General features: G+C 38.0%; 1 protein-coding gene across 1 annotated transcript in view; it reads right to left on the bottom strand.

Annotated features, from left to right (window-relative positions):
* Positions 1–5,338: 5,338 nt before the first annotated feature.
* Positions 5,339–22,314, bottom strand: part of CPE (carboxypeptidase E) — a 57,626-nt gene continuing 40,650 nt past the window's right edge. Inside the window, 6 exon segments of the mRNA XM_071432013.1 lie at positions 5,339–8,072; positions 9,382–9,500; positions 11,790–11,889; positions 13,922–14,061; positions 20,172–20,354; positions 21,376–21,493. Of these exon segments, the coding sequence (XP_071288114.1) occupies positions 7,974–8,072; positions 9,382–9,500; positions 11,790–11,889; positions 13,922–14,061; positions 20,172–20,354; positions 21,376–21,493 (759 nt within the window). The 3' untranslated portion in view covers positions 5,339–7,973.

The following is a 22,314-nucleotide window of genomic DNA, read 5'->3' as shown; positions in this document are numbered from 1 at the left end:
ACTGAGAAAATACTGAACATTAGTTCTGCTTCTAAATTTGCCTAGTTCCAGCTGCCAACTATTTGATCTTGTTCAGTCTTTCTTTGCTAGACTGTGGTTTCAATTATGTGGCTACATTAATAAAAACTACAAAACTAGCAAAAATGCTTTTAAGTGTAAACATTATACTATAAAATATCAAAAATCTGAATTTTCATTTTTATAGATGAAAGAATCAAGTTGAAGCAAAATAGTTTGTTTTTTCAAAATTTTACTCTTTACCTTTCAATAGCCATTTTTAAAAATTATTTTTCAACCCACAGATTCCAAAGGCATCTAAGGCATCTAGGAAGCTTTATCATAAATGAATTATTTTGGTACAGAAATATTCATTGCAATATTTTTCTACTTTTTAAAAATTTGTATTTTTGTTTTGAAATTCAGAGGGTTTTCTATTTTTATCTTGGCTCCAATTTCCTTAAATTTTAAATAAAGGGTTTGAGATAAATTAATTTGGAAACAGTCTGTGAATACATCTCCATATTTAAGTGCTTTGTTGAAGAAAAATCTCACTGAATAAAAATTTCATTCTTCTGTGCCACTTGTTCAAATCTATTATATATAATTATTATTTTTTTCATTTGAACTTTGTTTTCCTGGCAACTATTTATCTGAGAATTCTTGACATAATGTGCCAGCAACTTATGTAAACCCACAACCAATATGACTGCATATTTTTCATGTTAATTTGAATTTATCTTGGCATCTTATAATACCATCCAACGCATTGGCAAACAAATATTGAATGACTTAACTTGGGATGTCCTCCAAATTTTGTTTCTTTTCAGTGGAAATTCCCTGCAAGCTATGTCTAACTTTTCAGACATTACAAAAATGATCAGAAGATTTTGCAGATGTTTAACATCTTGCATGTTACCACATATGTTAACAAGTATCTGATGTTGAGTCCTGTCAGACATACGTGGAAATGGAAAGCTGAAGACAGAATCTGTATTTATTTGGAAGGGCATTTATCATGTCCTGGTATAACAAGAAGTTTCTCTTCGTTTAATCTTTCAGTTTCCAGAAGAAGGCATAAGAAAGTAGTCCCTTTAGAGGTTTCTTTTGCAAAAAGCCCTGCTAAAACAGCTGGTAAGATTTTTAGGTCGAAATGCAGTAAAAGATTCAGCTCTACATCTACAAAGGCTTCAGTGCAGTGCATGATGGGCACCTGGTGCCTCAGAGGCAATGCAGGGCAGCCACACAGTTTGACACGGTCACAGCTACAGCAGAGACCTATCATGTCTAAAATACATGATCTGTATTTGAGAACATTCCTGTAAGCACTAGCTGGATCCCAGGCTTGCACAGCCCCTTTTGGAGGTGTCTGCCTGGCTCTCCCCAATCAGGGGCACCTTCTTTGCCCCTTGGGGGCACCCGGCCCCCTAACACAAGGGTCAGCCTGGCGTTCACTTGCCTGCCATAGGAGTCTAATTTAGACACCATTCATAAAACAAGGAGCCTGCATTTCCTTTATGGCAAACAGAGTAGGTGCCTTTAAGGATTTCTGGGCAGTTAAATGACTAAAATAGCCTAGGGAAGAGGACGTACATTCTTGCCCTGCTCCCTTTCTCCCACACACGCTTATGTATGTATGCACACAGTGAATCCAAAAGATAAACTTTGCAGTACTGCTTTTATTTGCAGTAAGACCTTTCTGGGTCCTAAGTTTTTATGCATTAAATGTGTGCAAAAACAGACCTCCAAAACTTTTATTTATATCTATTGAAACCTAGCACTGGGACTGGAGTGAATGCCCTCCTTTCCCACACATTAATAATAAATGCTGAGCAGCACAAGCTGACAACAAACAGTCAGTTGTTTTTCAGTGTACTTCTGCTCCCAAAGCTGCTTCTGTATTTCATCCAAAACTTCTTTAAACTGAAAAGCATTCCCTCCCATACAGGAAACAAAGCAGATATGCTGATATATGCACATACAGGGATAAATACGAGTAATATGATAAACCTTCAAATATATTACCTGAATCTGGAGGGGAAAGTAGGTGGTATCACATTTGCTGATATTCCTTTACAGACTTGAGTTTCTTCAGTCACTTCTCAGAAACCATGTCTTGATCATGTCTAACCTATGGAATCCAGGAACAACTCCCAGCTTCCAAGTCCTAATGTGTGCCTCCCACACTCTGGTGTGGAGTCACAGGCACAGGCCAGCTCATCCCTTCTATACCATCAGGAAATTGCAGCAGCTGTGTTCTGCTGAAATAAACCCAAGCACACAGGCCAAAAGCAAGCTCCTGGTGGGGTCCCTGTTCTGGAGACCTGAAGATTCATCATGCCAGGCCATGCCAAGGCACCTGACTGAACAGGACACTGCAGCACCCCAACAAATTCACAGATGTGCCAATTATGGTGTGGACAATAGACAGGAAGCAATGACAGCCTCACCCCTGGAAGCATTCAAAGCCAGGCTGGATGTGGCTTTGAGCAACCTGGTCTAGTGGAAGGTTCCCTGCCCATTGCAGAGGGGTTGGAATTACACGATCTTTGAGGTCCTTCCAACACAAACCAACACAACTGTGATTCTGTAATTCTAAGTGCAAACTTGGGCTCTTTGTAGACCCCAGAAAGCCCTGTAATCCACTCCTGATGGGTCTTGGAACAAGTGATCCTTGAGCTTCTCAGGCTGGGCTAGTTTTTGACACACCCTGCAAGAGAACTGGAAGCAGCCAAAAAAGCCACATGAGCAGATATTTAGTGAGCTGATGGGAGAGAAGTCAGGCTGTAATTTTGTACTGTTCTTGGCAGCCAAGTCCTCTCTTGAGTGTTGTCCATAGTTTCTGAAATGTGTTTAATTTACCTTTTGTGCAAGGGGTGCTGGAATACGGGGGAAGGATGTTGTTTCTACACCCCTGGATACCAGCACATGCACCACAGTGCACTGCAGAGCTGATGCTCTGCTAAGCTCATGAACTGCAATCTCCCATTGCAGCGTGGTCTTGCAACACTCTGGACCCCTCTTTTGCTGCCATGCTACTGGCAGGTGAGATGTTCATCAAGCTCTGTATTTTGTCTCTAAATTAGGGCCCTGATCACATTCTCGGTGGGTGAATGTAACAAAAATGGCACCCTGATTTACCTTACCTTTCACTGAGCAGCGTTTCAAAGGCTTAAGTGAGCTGTGGGTTGCAACTGGTCCAGCTCACCTCCATGATTTCTACTTTGTGTCCTGCAATGAAACTTAAGTTCCATAACCAATTCTGCACATTGTGAAAGTAGATTTCATTTCTTGTTTATTATTTTGCATCTTTCTCCCAGAAAAGATGAAAACAACTACTGCTCATGCAGAATGAGCAGCCCTGACAGCAGATAGTTCTGACTACTCCGATTCCAGGCTTAAAGGTCTTGTAATAACAGGAACCTTTCCAGAGTAGCTTTACCTTAACACTGAAGACATGGACATACTGCACTCCTAGAATCCAACAGCCCCATAACCCTATCCAGCCTTTACTAAAGAATAATTAGAAAAGGTCTGTAAAAGCCACTTATTTCTCAACACCAGACTGCTTCCAATGCATTTCCAGATGTCGAATTCCCTCTACATTCCCAATGCAGGAGCCAAATTCTTCAGCTTCTCTCTTTGACAATTTCCACTGTGCACAGGGATGTGTGATTACAAAAATGTGTAGTGGCTTAACTGAATATGAAAGGAGAACCAGGATAAAATAACATGGATTATTAACCATTAATTCAGGGAAAATATAGCACTGTGATAAATGATACCTAATCATGGATTTGTTTAAGTCATTGCTGAAACAGAGTGCCTGCAGCAGAGAGGTAAAATAAGGAGGGATGAAGAAAGATCAGTATTGTGAGGCCATTTAACTCAATCAATATAGTCCCATTATCACTGTTAATAAAAGTAAACAGCTGTTGTTTCTAAATATCTCATTTTTATACTGCTGATTCCAGTACTTGCTATACTGCTGAAAGCCTTGGTCTCTGGATGTGTAGGATTACATCAACTTCTCTGTTGTCATCCACTTCTGTCCCTAAAGCAGGCTTTAGGAACAAAAACTTGAAGCAAGTTCACTTGGAACCCTCAAAGCTAAGAGGCAAACAAACCCACCATTTTGGGGTTTTTAATGCCATGGATTTCAGAAAATCTCTTGAGTGTTTTTGTTTTCTGGGTTTAATTATCTAAGTCAGAAAAAATGGAAGAGAGGCTGTGTCAATGGCCAGTTTATGAGCCAGTTTAACAAGCAGTAAATTATTCATAACAGACATAGCTCTACACAAACAGAAACATACACAGGGAATAAAATACTTGCAAGGAGGTGATCAGAACAAGTATTTTGCAAGATTCAGGAAGGTAGAAAGCAAGCACTGCAGTGGCATTTCTCAGACCTGCATCTCCAGAGCAAACCACAAGCAGGAAACAAGGCACTCCTCCAGTGGAGCAGGTTTACTGGGAAGCTCTAGAGAGCTGCTCTATTCAGAGAGACCATCATTAAACTGCTGCTATTCTACAGCCTCTACAAACATGAGCCAAACTAAACACAGATACGGGAGAAAATCAGCTCGTTGGAACAGCACATTTTAATTTTAAATTCCAGCTTCTCCTAACCTATCTTCTCTGAAAGCTCTTCCTTTCATGGCCTAGTTATCAAGTGTTCCTAAGACACCTGTTATAGCTGTTAAAAAAAACCTCAGAAAAATCTGGCAGCAATTCTTTCTAACCTACCATCTCAGTTTTAATTTACACTTTAATTATGTCATTAGCAGCTCAGGACTAGCCAAGGTGTACGTGAATTCACACATATGGATGCAAACACCAAACCCTAGCTGGCAAACACAATTCAGATGCAGCGATTTCATTTGACTGACTTCCGTTTTTCTATAATCCTGACCCCTGCAGTTATAAGGAATGTGCAGTACCACAGATTTGCAAACACACTGCACAATGTGCTTTCTAATCCTAAGGATCAATGTGGAAAATGATTTGCAAATACTGTAAGACAGACACAGAGAAGTGTATGCCCTGTCCCCACCAACCCTGCATGGAGGCAGAGCATCTCATTCATGTCCCTATCTTGACTCGAAAGTCTCCATGGAAGAAGTGCTCAGAAAGATGTATATTCCAAAAGGAGGGTGTTCTGGCACAAAGTTAAGGGGCTGTGGATGGCTCTCAGTGAGATATCAGCACTAATCCTGGTCTCCTTTCTCTGTTCAAGCAGCAAATTGACTGGCACACACACCCACTGAGGATGTTTATGGCATACTCTGCAGACATGCACGGCCAAAGAGGTCACATTTTGAACCTGCAAATTACTCACACATTTTACATTTTAAATAAAACTGTAGATTTATTGTACAATAGTACAGCATGTGCCTTTTTAACTAAAAGCTCAGCATCACATAACACTTTAATCTTCCATTAAGCATACACAGTCCTACAACAAAGCTCAGCTCAGCAAGCCACATAATGAATTAATTTATTGAGAGTCCTGGCTATGCTGTTCTTAAGGATGTTTACCTAGAGCAAGAACAGTGGCAGTGGTTCTGGTGCTGTAACATTTAATCACTTTTACCTTTTCTCAACACAGTAATAGCAAGCAGTCATCTAGAGCACAACAAACAGATCACTTAAGGGACACCACATTTAATTGCAAATGTATGAAACAGTAGACCAGGGGATCTCACACACATCACACAGGTGTGGCTTAGAAACCTGTTATGAGATCACTTTGATGTAATGACTGCACTAACTATGCCACAGGAAAACCGGATGCATGACAGGCATCGCACCATGAAGTGTCATTTGGGTTGAAATTCTTAGGTTTGGAAGAGGCAGACCAGGGTGTTCTATACAAATATACACTTGCCTTATTACACTACTTTACACTCCTGTAGCCATTTGCCCATGTGACAGCAACATCTTGTTATAATTCATTTTTATACCATTTACTTCAACTTTACCTGGTTCAATTAAAAACAAGTTCATTACTTACAGACACAGAATGTGTTCTGTGCCACATCTTGGCCTTTCAAATTGTCATAGACATCCAAGTTGGTGTAACCAGGCATCCTTTATGCTTGCTCTTGTGCACAGCTAGCTACAAGGTGTTATTAAGACACATTCAGATAAGATTCTTTATTTGCCACTGGGGTTTTTCATTGCAATGGAGAATCAAAGCTCATCACTATATAATGACTTAGAGTAAATAAATTTCCTCTGAAATTTGGAGTTAGATATCTACAACCCCAATGAGCTGCAGGTCACAAACTCTTCATCAGAGAGAGAAAGTTTATGCTTTTTTTATTGCTGTTCAGTTTACCATTGCGTGTCAAACTTTAAGCCTGTTCCTTAAAAGGATCAGGTGCTATTTTTATTAAAGAGTTTAAAATTCTCAGAAAACAGTATTTGCAGTAAATTTTTTAATACCCAAAGGAGGTAAATTTGGATCCTGCACCTGAATATATGATTTTTCACTTACAGCAGGAGTGTGATAGTCCACTCTTGATTGGTTCCAAACAAGCACCAGCTAAAATAATATGATAATCAAAACACAGAGAGTGGTATTAAAGAAACAGAGGAAGGAAATCTATATCAAATATCTGATCTTGAATTAAAATAGACTAGCAATATATGTAAGCTTTCAAACAGACGAGATGCTTAGCTTATCTCAAGTAACATACCAGGAGTCACTTCCGAAGAATTACACCAAACTTGCACCTGCTGTGGTCCACGTGTATTCTCTGGCTTTGCAAATTTCACTCATCTTGGCCAAAATACTATAGCATGTTAATTAAAGTTAAAAAAATCAAAAAGGGACCAAAAAGAATTGTTTTAAATCAAAGTTGTTTTTGTATCACCTTCAACATTTTTCTGAATTTTTCAGAAAAATTTCAGAAATTTTCAACAATTTTTTTTAAATTTCCCCACACTGAAAAAAATTTCACTCATCTATCTTGTTTCTAGTTTTAGATAAGACTAGCCAGCAGAAGAAACAGAGCTTGAAACAAATCCATTCTCGACTTGCATCACTGAAAATACAATCTCAGTAGATTTCCAGTTCATTGTCTAAACTGTAATATTTGATAGTCTTCAGTGAAAAGATGAACTCTTAGCTGATTATCTAGACATCACTGGTACAAAAGGTAATTATTTAATTAAAACAGACTTCACCTGAAATGATTTTTTTCTTGCCGTTGAACAAACACAAGTAGCCTATAAATGAGATGCACTAGATCTTCTTCTTCCACTCAGAATTTCTAATTTGTTTAACAAATAATGAGAAATAATTAAAACCTGATCTTCAAACATTATCAACTGTTTAAAGAATAAAGCTCTGCTTTTTCCCAAATTCATTCTATGCCATCTTTTATTAAAGAGTTTACGCAGATTCTTTCTGCTTACTAAAATGAAATCAGCTTGTGTTTCTTACATATTTAAATAGCTCCAACACCAATGACATACAAAGTGTTATACTGAATTTTAATTCTTGTAAAACATTATTTCACCACACACTGTTATTATAAATCTTTTCAATAACATCCATTATAGAACTCAGTAAAGAGCACTGTCTACTACTATGCACTGTCAAATATTTCTGGCAGTATCGGTAATCGACTACAGCATATTTATCTTTTTAAATCAAGTGTTAACCTACATATTCTGAAATTGCAAATAATACACAACAGATTTTACTGTCATATAGGCTGCATATTCATTCATTTTTTCTGATTTTTATAGAAGAGTAAATTTTCTATAACAATATGAAAGAAAATTAATAACTTATTTATCTACCTAGGAGGCTAGTAGTTATTTGTAATCATATTAATCAAAGGATGACTGAAAAATTCAAAGTTAATTATTGTGAAGTGCACAAAATCTAGAATATAGGGATTTTCCACAGTACATTATACTAAGTCAACATAATAGATTAAAAGCTGTAAAGCCAAAATCATCATTTAAAAATTTAGTGTTTCTGACATCATCTTCCACCACTCCATCAACTCTTCTTTTTCCTCTTCTTTTCTTTCAGACAATGACTCCAGCTCAAAATCAACCTGATTAAGAGAAACAATCAAAAACATCAGTAAGACTTACAGATAGAGAATAGTTAGGCTTTTAAGAGTCCTTTATTGACAGAAGATGCTTAACACAAACATAGGGCTTAGAGAGGTACCTTCTGGTTCAGGCTGGGTTTATTCCAAAGTGTCCCAAAGCTGATAAATACATGCAATACTAGTATAGCAGTACAGTGACTCATCAAAAAATACACACAGGTGAGCAAAATTTCCTAAAGAACCAGACATATGTCTTTGACTTGACAAAAAATTTCAGAAAGTATGAGCCAATGAAATTAAAACTGAATAATAGCCAGCCACATAAATCATGTGGCGTATTATAAAAAGTATCATCAGCATATTGCCAACACAGATCACAGAATATTCTGAGTTGGAAGGGACACACAAGGATCATCAAGTCCAACTCTTATGAGCTCCATTCCCTAACCAGCAGGGCTAATCTCAGCTAACACCTAGCACTGCAGACCCCCAGCATATCAAAACATGCATTCAATTTTATGCCATCAAAAAAACCCAGGGAGCTTTTCCTAACACGTGGCTCATTAATGTAGATACAATGTGCTAGTTTCACAGAATTCACAGAATGGCTAGGTTGGAAGAGATCTTAAAGATCATCAAATCCAACCCAGCCCTAACACCTCAACTAAACCATGGCACCAAGTGCCACATCCAGTCTTTTCTTAAACACATCCAGGGAGGGTGACTCCACTCCCCAGGCAGACCATTCCAGAACTTTATCACCCTTTCCATAAAAAACTTCTTCCTTTAGTATATCTTAACATGTGATTCACACTAGTGAAATAGCATTTATTTTAAATACCTCCACATCTGTTCAGAGAGTGAATTAAAAATGCTTCTGAAACGCAGTGGCCCATTGCTACCTTTCTGCATGGAGCTGGCCACTGGTTTTAACCTAAGCAGCTACTCATTTGACAATTTAAATTTAAAAAATGTCTACATCAAAACCTCAACTTTTTATGTTGTGCTATTAAAAGATATTCCATAATATTCTATTCAGACATGTACCAATAACATGTTATCTCAATATTACCCTTCTCTGTGTCTTTTTATTACAAATAAGAATGCTAAGAGATGAAATGCATTTATAGTGAGATTGCTGTCAGTGGCTGGTGTATCAAGTGCTGGAAGAGTAATTTCCAGACTTTCTAAATTCACATGTTCTGGAATATTCTGAAAAATCACCTCCTCCTTACATGCATACCATGAAGGAAAAATGGGACCTTTTAAATGTATAATAGAGGATAAATGAACACACGTGAACACTTACCACAACAGCAGGGCTGAAGGGCACAGCCACTTTTTTAGTTATTGCTAGATAGCCTGGTGCAGAGGCCGTAACTTTGTAATTTCCAGGCACAAGCAATCTCCAGTAATCACCATCCTTGGCTGTAAAGAAGAAAAAAAGAACCCAAATAAATATGTATAAGACTAATTACATAGCTAAGAAGAAAGGCTCATATGTCAATCTTTTTTATTCCTGTCAGTGCTTTCTTTTTGACTGCCTGAAAGGCAGTTCCTTCTTTCTTCCTTCAGTAAAAGCTGTACATATATATATATATATATATGTATGTATCTTTTTTGCTTCCTTTCAGGTAATCAAAAAAAATTTTAATTTTGAAGTTGTGCTGGAAACCCCATGAAAGATTATGCCTGCTGAGGCTGAAGGCTCTCCATCACACTGAAGAAAAGGACATTATGGGACATTACTCCACTTTAGAAGCACTGCCCAGCCAATGTAAAGTCCCTGCTGAGGGATGAGATTCTGTTTGCAATGTGATACGGATTTTTAATGTTCCTCAGTATTCTGATAATCCAAATGTAAATAAATTTCATTCCCATCAAATTTAAATAAGCGGGACTACCTTTCTCATCTTTCAGAAAAAGCTACAATTCATAATTTCCTAGAATATTACATGTGCATCACCCTTGAAGCATCACTACCTACATGTTTCAGTGTCCAGGCATTGTCAAGGGTTTTTTGTTTGGTTCAGAGAAACAGAAATGGAAGCTTGATCCACTCAGGTCAAAGAAAGGCTCCTCCCACACTCTTACTACAGTTTATGTTTTCCAGTCACAGAATCAAAACTCATCATCATCTTCTCTAGAAATGACCCAATTGCATTTTCACAAAGACTCAGATCTTCCCTGCACCAGCAGTAGGCAATTATCTAATTTGTCACAGGCTAATAATTTGAATTTCTTGACCTCCAGAAAAGATTGCAGAGCTATTTTAAAATTCAGCTAGCAGTGCCATTTAGAAGATTTGGCCATGCTCTTTGTACTAGTCCCTTAAATGCTTTTTCACCACATTAAATATCTGCTATTTGCATGGTCAAAAAAAAAAAAAATGTCAGTAGTCAGTCCAGTTGTTCCCAGACTTTTCTCTTCATAAAACAGAATGGAAAAAAAAATTGCTGTAGAACTACAGCAATGATCTATTCTAATTTTTGTCACTGGAACAAAGCACAATTTCAACTCATGAATAAAGAAGCAGGAGAAAAGCCAAAGAATATTTCTCCCTCATTTTGACTGTGCTAATACTCAAGTACTTGTTTTCATCCCTGTTTTGACAATACATGACTTTAATCTTATACACACACAATGATGTGAAAAGATTTATAATTAGATGCAATTTTTGTGTCATATAAGCATGAGCTCCTCTCTCTCAAATACCTCTTTGCACAGTTTATCCCCTTTTTATTATGCCTGACAATTTATTTCCAGTCTCTATACATTTTGCCTCCTTGTTTACAGTGACAGAAGGTAACTCATGTTTTCACAGACTGTCCTCCTGCTGGGCAGAAGTGCTGCTGGTCTCTTTGCAGGTGATGTACAAATACAAATGAGAGGTGACTGAATATTCTACCAGTGCTGTTCCATAATATTCTGCATTTCTTTGACAGTATAGTGAGACATATCATTGAGAAAATGAACATAAAATAAGCTCATGCATAAAGCAGTGACATTTACTTATTGTTTCTCTAATTGGTATCTTTTGCAAATCAAAACATGTCGTTCAGGATAGGAAAGCACAGGTGTAAAGGGAAGGCTGAAAGTTGGCACACTGTGCAAGCTACTTCTGAACTCACTCCTAGAACAAAGCACATCATCACTGAAGAGGTGACATGTCATTTTCTGTCAACACCAAGCAACACAATGCTTTCATCTTTTAGAATCACCCTTCTGAAAAAACATCACGTAATTGTAAACAGCAGAGAGAATTTATCTTTGCTGAAGGAGGTTATGTAAATTGGAAATCTGTCAAGAATTTACATACCAAAAGGTATGACTGCATTGTGAAAAATATAACACTTTTGGACTAAAATTTAGCCTTCAAACTAAAGGCAGCACTATTGACAGAGCTTTAAATCCCGTCAGAGCTGTGAAACACTATTTGCTTCACAAATTAGAAGACAGATTAGAGCATTAATAACCAAGAGCCACCCAAACCAATTTACACCAGACACCCATGAAGTAAAAAACACCAGTCTCAGCTACTCTGAGAGCAAAATACAAGTGAAAGATTGGTAAAATCCTCTGGGCAACAAACTTCTTGAGGTACAACGTACCGTTCTGGTTTCAAACTTTTGCTCCCTTAAAGCTGCAGTTAAAAAGATGTGAAATGGCTCCAGGTTGCTAAGCCAAAGAGAAGCACTGCTGAGGTACCACACTCACCTGATGTAACATCATGGCTTATCCCCTCCACAGAAATTGTAGCATTTGCTATTGGATTGCCCTGAAGATCTTTAACAAACCCCTTCACTCCTCGGTGAATCTAAAATAAATAAGGTCACCAACAAATGGTAAATAAAAAATTCTTAAGAAAAGATGGTGTTTTTTGGCAATGGAATATCTATTGATATATCTAACAAAGCATGCTATGAATCCCACAGTTTACAGGCTGACCACTATCAATGATAAATACTAAATATCATAATGGAACAGGGAATGAAGAGGAAAATAATTCAGCAGGTAGTTATAATAATATATCCGTTCAATGCAAGTAATTCTCAGAAATACACAGCAAATAATAATACATGTAAACATTGACTTGCAAATCTTTGTCATACTGGGGATTTATGAATGCACAGTAAAGCTCTGAAAGAACAGCCTACAGAAACATTTTTTTGAAAGTTTCATCAACTGTAAGAATGTAGAGCTAATGACATAATTTCTTAAAGGTGAAGCATTAGCAAAGTAAATGCACTTTGAAGTCACTTGGATTTCAGTGGGCAATCCCTCTGTGAGATGCTTGAGCTTTCTACTGCACACCCCAAACATCCAGTTCTGTGAGCTGGGAGCACAGAGAGTGACAACATTCCCTCCTGGACGGTGGGAGAAGGGCACTGGTGTGTCATGTCCTTGCTCCTTCATGCTCCAGGTAACAGCCCCAGCAGTAGCTAATCTGTCTGCTCCTACTACAAATGAAATTAAAACACTGATATGATCTCAATGTACTCAGTCCTGCCAGTGTATCTTGAGCACAGCCTGAAAGCAAACTCCTCAGAAGCAAGAGAGTGAGGATCAGCTGCCTTTTCATCTCCAGAAATAGGGAACTCTTGGTGCTGGGCATGAGGGGATGTTGGGAACCTCTGTGGAGATGCAGCTCACTGTGAGCCTGGAAACAAAGCAGCAAAGTACTGTCAAGTTCAGGCTTCTCTCAGATTCCATGTCCTGTGAAAAGGCTTGTGGATTCCAAGTTTTATTTTGAGATACTGATGTTCCCCTTTATGAAGCTATATGGTGAATTCAGCTGCATCTTAGTTCAGCTGGCAGATTTAGTTCAGATTCCTGTAACATACACTCTGGGAGAAGCCTTGGAAAAGCAGCAATTACATATTTGCACTGTCCCCAGCACTCCCGGGGGAGCTGGAGCATAGACCTGGTCATCTTATCCTGCAAGAAGATAAAAACCAATGCCAAACAGACCATCTGAACTTCAAGGATAAAGCTGGTAGCTCTGCAGGAGCAAAGGAATTTGGCAAAATAGTATCTTATACATGAGCAATTTTGAAAATGCAGTGACAACACAGCTTTCCATGAGTCAAAGAAAATTAACTCCTGTGCAGGGAAGCTGAACAATTTGAGATGGATTCCATAAAGAATGGGTAAAAACCTGCAGGACAAGTACAGCTTTTTCCTCAGCCTACAGATAATGTTTTAACAGAACAGTATAACACTTCAAATATTCAAATATTTCAGATTTCTGCCTAACTGAAGCATTTCTGCATAATTAAGTCCTTAAAGAAATGAATGTATTAATTGATGGGCTCTGCTAACAAAGTGTGTTTCTCATTTCACAATTTTGGGTGTGCAACCAATAATGATATTATATTTATTTGTAATTTTTAACTACAATATTCAGGTTTCAGAAATTCTCTATGGTCTAATCCAGCTGCCCAGGTTCCTGTGCATCCACAGAATGATCCTTCCCACATCTGCAAACACACTGGAATATCTGCAGAGGGCAATCCATCTCTCTGAGCACACACACCAGCACTGGGGGAGTCAGTCATAGACTATGGAGATTTGTATTTTTGCTCATTGAGGAACACAAAACAAATAATTTAAATTAAATGTCAGCAACAGCTTAAGTAGGCTGAGAGGATTCTATACTGTAAATTCATCCTTCTTTTCCACTCTTCTTCCACTTATTTAAAAATATCACAGGATTTACCACCACAGAGACAAGTAAGAATTAAAGCAACATCTGGATTAATATGATATTTTGAATTAGATGTTCACAAAGCACAAAGTTTAGAAGCTTTATGCACAATAGTTGGTTTTGCCATCCTCTTCTCTGTTACCTGCTCAATGTAATTTATAAGAGAGTTCTTGTTGTCCTCCCAGTAGCCCTTCAGAGTTTCTTCAGGTGGGAATTTTTCACAGCTAAGCTCCACTGTGATTTCAAAGCAGTTGCTGCTGAGGTAATTGAAATCCTGCATTCCTGTAATGCCAGAAAGGAGAGGCAGTGATGCATTTTGTGCTACTCTCAAGTAAATAAGGAGGGACTCATGAAATGCTGAGACTATTAAGAAAAGAACAGTTATAAATACAATTGATGCAGCTCCACTCCATTTGCTTAATTTTGAATCCAGAAGCTTTAAATCAGAGAAACCAATAGGACAAATAATTCCAAAATACATTTTCTTCCCAGGGAAAGTTTAGAAAAGCCTTGATAAATAGGCTGTATAGTTTTACTTGATACTGCATGAGACCTGTATACTTTTAGTTCACACATTTTTTGGATAGCTGACATATAAATTACATATTTTCTTTTTGAGAAATAAAATTATTTTAGATTCTGGCTAAAATATATCCATATGAAAAAACCAACCAAAAAAGACACTCACCTTGTAAGCCAAGAAGAATGACAATTAATTATAAAGCAAATTAAACCTAATAAAGTGACATTGAAAAAGAGATTTATAAAGATGGATGAAAAGTGTGGTTTTTTTCTGAAAATGTTTCACATTAGTAACATTTTACATGGAAAACATTTCCTTGTCAAGATTTTCTGCATAGATTTCAAATATTCTCCACCAAAAAAATACAAAATAAAACTTCCTATAAAATTTATTTATATGAAAATTTTTCTATGAATAGGGCTTCTCCAACTCAATGCCTCTGCAAAATCAATATTAGATAGCCTTTGAAAGAGAGGAGAAGCATCACATAAATTCAACTTTAATAACTGAAATTTTAAAACATAAATAGCATAGTGGCATCATCACTAAGAATAAAAACTTGATGGAGAATATTCATTCTTTTACATTTCTGAGCCCCCCCCCTAACTACATGGGTATATTGGCTATTTGCTTAAATTGCTCAACCAAAATTGAAGGAGGTTTCCAGTTTTGTAACTGGATCAACCAACTGGAGAGGGACAGTGGCTGTCCCCAGGAGGGTTATAAATATATGTTGTGCAGAAGCTGATGAAGGACCATCCCTCCCTTCCCCATTCTGTCTAGCTAACAGAGTCAGTGGGTTCTCAAATGGAGGCCTGAAAACAAAGCAGCAATCATGCCTTTTGAGCAGCCCCATGGAGGTCACTGAGGGATTCAGAAGTGTTTCTAGGACAGCTAGTTCATGCAGATCTGTGCTCCCCCATGCCAGCTGCATATGAGACCTGAGGCATTTTACTGAGCACCAGTATTATTCATGGGCCCATAACTGCCCAGAGAGCTGGTGTCACATCCCAAAGAGAACCCCAAGGATGGCAAACAGACTGAGTCAGGTGGGATATTACCAACACACTAAGGTGAAGAGACTCTTTTTTTTTTTTTTTTTTTTAGAAGAATGAGGACACAGGAGGCAAAGGCTCCTAGGAGGGATGGCTCTGATGTTCCATCAGGCAGAACTCTTAGATGGACCATTCAGCAAAACACAGCAAGGGACCAGTGGAGTCATGAGTAAAATCCTGATAGCAGTGCTGACTATCATACATCTGTTCTGGACACTAGATAATGCTGCTTTTGTTGATTTTTGTACGTCTTCTAAAAGAAGGAAAGAATGCATGAAGAGGAAAACAGGGAGCCGAAGGACACAATGTAATTTTACGGTAGCGACAGTAATTCTAGACCATTACTGTTCCAATTCTCAGAAAATTTCTCTTTCCTCCCAAAGTATTACTCAGAGATGCCCTAGTTTCTCAAGAACAGAAAAAAGAAGCAATATATTTTCCCCTTCTGTGCACAATGTCCATATCCTATAGTTTGTTTCCCAGGGCCTGGCCTTGTCCAAGGTTTATGTGCTGTTCCTGAAAAAATTCATCTTTTGTATCTCTGGGACAGAGAATGGGATGAAGCTGGCCAAGACCTAAACTACAGCCTGCCACATGTGCAATCTGGAGTGCATTGGGCTGTTCACTCTTTACCTCCTGGTTCACAATGGTGATTAGGTGCAATACACAAGAAACCAAAACATTTCTAAAGATTTATCAAATATTGCAACAACTTCACTGCCCCTGGTCAAATCCTTGAAGTGCCCTATTTGTGGCATGTATCACATGCATGCACATCTTCACGCTCCCAAAGCCTCTCACTGTGACAAAGTGCAGCACTGACTTTCTCACACTTTAACAGGAACTGCCCTCTGAAGATCAGAAAGGCTCAGATACCTCAGATATAACTGAGATGCAGCAATGAATGCCCTTTATTGCTGACCATGAGTTGGACTTTGAAACTGAGAACACAAAAACTTCTCTGTTGCACTGCTCCAGTGGCTGAGGGACTATAGTGTCTTTATGTTACTGCTTACAAAAGTAAGCTTAGAATATGGGGAAAAAAATAATTTCTTCAGGTTTTAATAAAGGAACACCAAGCTTCGTAAATAAAGTGGAATGCAGGCTGTGCCCCTGGCATCCAGGCATCAGAATTACTTAAGACTTTGAGCTGCAAGCTAGAGCACTAAGTTAGCTCAGCTTCTTCACATAGAAAAGACAGTAACCTTTAGCAGGATGCACTTGAATGAGGAGAACATGAATGCTTCCTACATTAGTATTTAGCAAAATCCTAAAAAACCCTAACACTGCTGGCAAAACTGGTAATCCAAGTTAGGAATTAGTTGAGTGCCAAGGGTGATTTGAGAGTATCTGAAAATTAAAAAAAGACACTTAAACAATAGCCTAATGGTACAGCAAAGTAAGCTGCTTTGAAAAGCTATTTTTGTAATGACATGAATCTGATTAGACTCAGGTGACTCTGTAATGACAGAAAAAGCAGAGCAGGCATGTGGCTAGGCAGTAATTGATTACTATCTGTTCTTCTCATTTTTGCTTCCAGATAGGTACTCCACACAAAAGGTACGTTAAAAAGTCATTAAGGATGTTGAAAAGTCATACAGTCAGCAGCTAAGGAAATGCCAAAAATTAAAGCTGTTTGTGCAAATTTAGTTTGGCTTCCTTATGCATGAGTGAATTACATGCTGATAGAGAGAAGGCCTCCATTAAAAACATCATGGATTTATGTACAAACTTGTTTCTCCCCAGAGTCTGATGGCTAAAGGAGCCATTCCTGAACACAGAAGAATGACCTCTTTGCCTTGGCCTGCTGTCTCTGAAAAACCTACAGGGGTCAGCTGATTACAGATGACAACTACTACAAGTGTAACAGCATCATGGCCTCAGACCTGGCACAAAGGTGCTCTTGGGGAAAATTTTTCTCTGTACTCCTGCTCTGCAGAAGGAAGTAACTGCCAAACAGTTATGTTGAGAAAAGCCTAACAAAAAGTGTAATTAAGAGAGAGAAGAAAAAGTCGAATATTCCTCTACGTCATCCACTCTCTCCACCCAGAAAGCCAGAAAGGGGAATTGTCACCTTGCATGAGGTTTGTGAGGAAATCCTGAGGTCAGACAAAAGGGAAGGACAGAGGATGAATGCAATGGAGGGTTCCTCCTTACTTCCAGTTAGAGCAAAGGACTATCACCAGATGTCCCTGCCATAGATGTTCAGCCTTCCTACTAAAAGAATCCAGGTATTCAGGAAGCCATGAAAAGCAACCCACAGTGACATGAGAGCCATCCATACACCACCCCTGCAGACTGAAGAACTAGTGAAGATGGCTGCTGGCCCACCTGTCTTTTACAGAAGGTACAGGGCCCTGGAGGACCAATTATATGGGCAAAGAAGTGATGTTGCACAACTGGGGCACCATAATAAGCTCTGTAGGGCAACAGCACCTATAGTAATTCTATAGTAATCCATTAGAATGAAAAATCATCCTTTCCTGCTGTCAAAGGTGGAACCTAGGAGATGGCCAGGGACAGAGATAGAAAATGGGCAGTGGATACTGGAGTGGATACTGGAGCTGTGTTCAGTGCAGAAAGGAATCTTTAGTAGAAGACTGAGAAAGGAAGGGAAAAGGGGAAAGTGGGGTACAAAAGCCCAAAGGTGCAAAGGTAGAGATGTACCACCTTAGCTCCAACAGGAGCAGATGCAATGGAGACAAGGCCTTCAGTGTTTCTTTTGATATATTCCTAACTCTGGTAAGGATGTACAGTGGAATACTTTCCCTAAAGCCACATAAATGGCTTTTCAACAGTTTATGCTGCTGCTGAACTTGGAGTTCATTGCCATATGGACAGCAAAAGATCACTGATACCATCAATAACTGAATTGCCACATTTTGGTTTTTGGATGGAACTTTTCATATTAAAACTTCCCAGAAAATTTTCACTTGAACTGAGCAGTATTTAGTTATTTTTCTTAGCACTAGACATAGAAAGAGCAGAACTGCTCTCACTGAATTATGTTTGTTTTTTTAAGTCACCAAACACCACCACAGAGGTTGTGCTCAAAAGTCACAGCTTGCCAGCTGATTTCTGCACTTTAAAAAAAACCCAAACCAATAACAGATTCAATCTGAATGGTCCAAAGTATATTGTTGTCTCTCTATTTTTTTATAAGCTGCACCATATTAGGATAAGAGATCCTGCTTAGCACTAGGATTCCTGCCTATTAACAAATGCCTGTCTATACAAATATGAGAAAAAGGCCTCACTCAGGGAATTAGCAGTCTAACTTAAAATAAGATCCAAAAAGAGGAAATCAAGCTTTCCAAAGACTTTTCCAATGGAAAAATGTGTCTTTGCCATGTGCTGTTTAATCAGAATCAAAGCATTTCATCAAAACAATGGAAAAACTGCTTTTCATAGCATTTTCGTAAGGAAAAATAAGCTGAAGTTAAAGATATCTACATTTTTATAGCTAATATGTAATATTTCATTAAGCTAAATTTTAACTGAATTTAAACAAATTTTAACTATTTTTATACTTTATATTTAACTGTTTATATTAATATTTTTCAGCTTTTGCAAACTCCAGTTTTAATGGTTCCAAGAATTTTTTCAAGAATTTTAATGGTTCCAATTCAAAGTCTGAAAAGCCTCACGCGAAGAGATATTTTGGGGTTTTAGTTACATTCAGAAATGTCAATATTTTATTTCATACTCAGCCCCTGGTGATCACTGGCTGTGTGAGCACTAGCAGTTGTTCTGTTTCTAATTTCTTCACAGGAGCTTAAATATTTTCTTCTTTTAGTACCACCTTACTGTAAGAGAAGCAGAGTTAGGCTACCACTTAGGCTGTCTAATGGTTTGAGAGATTCCTATTCATTTCAGGTAAAAATTTAAAATTCATTCAGAGACTGTAATTGAATATCAAGAGAAAAGCAAAGAATAAAACAGCTATGTGTGTTCAAAGTTATTCAGCATAAATCAACAAAGCCAAAGCACAGGCAAATCACTCCAACACAAGCTGGCTCAGAAATCTTCAGCTCAGTTTTCATTCCAAGTTGAGCAGAGGCAGAGCACTCCAAGATTGAGATATCCCAAGACCTATTTGGCTCAGTTTACAAAGATATCAAAATTCTTAATAGAAACGAATGAAATGTCTCATTTGAATGAAATGTCTCATTTCATGCTCCTCTTCTGGACTTCTGGAAAATTAGTCTGGACATGCCTGCAGTAGCTCTGCTGCTCCTCTGAGCACAGAAGGCTCTACCAAAGTCTTGGGAAACAGTACCTGGGCAGGAATCAGGCACTAACCAAGCCACAAAGCATGGAGATACAAACACAAATAAGTATCTTCCTGGCTGGTTTTGTTCCCATTAAAATCCAAGGCCAAACTCCCATTTCCTATAACACTGCAGAATCAGGCAACCAGGCTCCCCTGCTTCCTTCAGCTTGGATGCCTTCATTATTGAGGTTCAAATGAGCCAATAGGCTGCTCTATTGAGGGTCTGTCAGGGGATTTTTCACTCTTTTCTTAACCCCTCCCTGCCAAAAAAACTCTCTTAATACTTCATGGTAGCAGAGCTATCACTTGCCCACTGTAGAACTATTAAATTTGCAATGACCTGGAGCCTGAAGAAATGCTGTAGAAAAAGCCATAAAAAGGAGTATTTTAATAGTTATCACAGTGAGCTTTATCAGATTTTAGAGATGTACTGTGGTGAGCGATCAGCCTTTGATTTAGCCTCAACCAGACCAAAAGTTGTGGATAACATAACTCAAGGCCAGAAGAAGCAGTGACACAGACTCCTGTGGGGTGGGCTCACCTCCTGGGACACTGTACCACGCACCACCATTAGTTGTTCCATCCACGAAGCTGCTGTCATCATCATTTTTACGGCACGGTGGTCTGTTTGGGTCAGACATAGCAGGGTTAAAAGAAGAATAACTGCGAGCCAGGCTTTGAAAAATAGCATCATCAGGGCAGGAGCTGTACTCATGAGCACTGCCTAGGGAGGAAAAAAATCCCAGGAACAAGAATTATTAAAAGGGCAATCATAGTGACTAGGCTCACAATTTAGATCATCAGCACTGCACAGCAGGATTGTGCCTGAAAATACTACGTACACAGGTAAGTGTCCTACAGCATCACAAGTCAATACTGCATTATCTATTTAACGCTAACATTTCCCCATTACTTCAGCAATTGTTGCCCTATCGTTAAAATGGCTCATCACAAGAGTCTCAATATTTATGAAAATATTACTTTAAAAATGCACTGCAAAACCTAAGCTATTCTAGGCTTTAGATTTTTTTTAGAAGAACACATAGTTCAAAACCACAGATTTCTCCCTGAAGAGTTTTATAGTTGGATATTAGAAGAATTTGCAATTAAAACGCGATAAAGTCAACTGAAAGAAGAGAATCACAAACAATATAATTTCATGAAACTTCGGTCATGTGTTCATCCCATAGCAGCATAAAAAAACAAACTAATATTGCTGTATACTTTATGATTACATCTATGCCACAATGTGATCCTTTTTATAAGGGACCAATACTGAAAACAGCAACAGTGATAACTGTTTCTGTCAGCACACTACTGTTTCAGAAATTCATTTTTTACAGGTGCAAGAAACCTTAACCTAGATACATCTTTCTCACTTCATTTAAACAGGGTACAAACAGCCCCAGCTAATTTAAGAGCTAAGTTGCCTTGATTAATATATCTGAGGGACTATTATTCCCTCAGGCATTACATCACTTTTGTACTGAAACAAACTATCATCTTCAAAACTAGAAAATATGGTCATACGGTGACTAGCTTTAATCACATGATTAGCATGATAAAATAAGTCATCATAATGCAATGACTACAAATAACTTTTTTTTTTTTCAATTTTTATAGGTTTTGCAGTGTTTTATGGTTTTGCTTGCACGGTTTATAAAGAGGATCTTAGCTACCAGTGAAATAAGTACAGAATGAAATTTCTATCTCCTACTATTTCATGTTAACTTCTATTTACATACCACTCCGAGTCTCGTCATAAGGATAGTTTGCAACAAGGTCTCCTCCATGAAGATTGGCAGAGAGCACAAAGGGAATATCCATAATCCAGTGAATGACACCCTTCGTTTCAGGAGCAAGCTACAACAGAATAGCATTACCAGCAGTTACAAATCGATAATCCAATTAGAAACATTCAATTAAATACAGTGAGCTTAATTATTACCACATAAACTGTGCAAAACAGTTAAGTGAACAGCAATTTTATTCTGGCTTCAGAGAAAATTAAATCAGTCCTCACATTAGATTTATAATTTTATTAAGTGGCTTAATGTAAGTCCAAAACTGGTGTCAGCTATCTCAGAATAAGACTACAAAAAAAGCAATCTCAATCTTTTACTTCTTCCCATTATGGATAAAAAAGCCTACCCAATTTTAAACAAAGGAATATAAAATAATTTTTTTAAAATGTTGGTGCAGTCTTTTCTCTGCATGGAAGGTAAAATGACTTTATTAATATTTTGAATTTGAAGCCAGAACACAGCTATTAAGGCCACAGTCCTATGGGACTGCAGTCACAACATTTGATTTTCTAGAACTTCCTCTGGGGGTAAACACAAGAGATAAAAATCCCTCCAGATATGCAGCTGCATATTAAAGGCTTAAACTTAACAAAAATTCATATGTTATATGTGAGAATAGCTATCTGGCTAGCAATATAATTAAGCACAATACACAAGTGAATTTCTGGCAATGGTGAAAATGCAGAGTACTTGGAAAATCTGCTTAAAATCAAGAGAGAAGGCTATGCAAAAAAAATTATGAGCTACCTTTTGACTGAGGAATTGTCTAAGGATTAAGATGGATCAAGAGTTTACTACAGCAATCCATTTGAGGAAACAAATCAAGAAGCATCAGATGGATAAATTTAACAAAATGAACAAAATATTCAGAACAACATG

The sequence above is a fragment of the Agelaius tricolor genome, unplaced genomic scaffold (assembly GCF_023055355.1).
Source record: "Agelaius tricolor isolate 1412-34295 unplaced genomic scaffold, bAgeTri1.0.p SCAF_8, whole genome shotgun sequence".
NCBI lineage: Eukaryota > Metazoa > Chordata > Aves > Passeriformes > Icteridae > Agelaius > Agelaius tricolor.
Note: the sequence above shows the minus strand (reverse complement) of the source record. Positions and strands in the feature narration are given on the sequence as shown.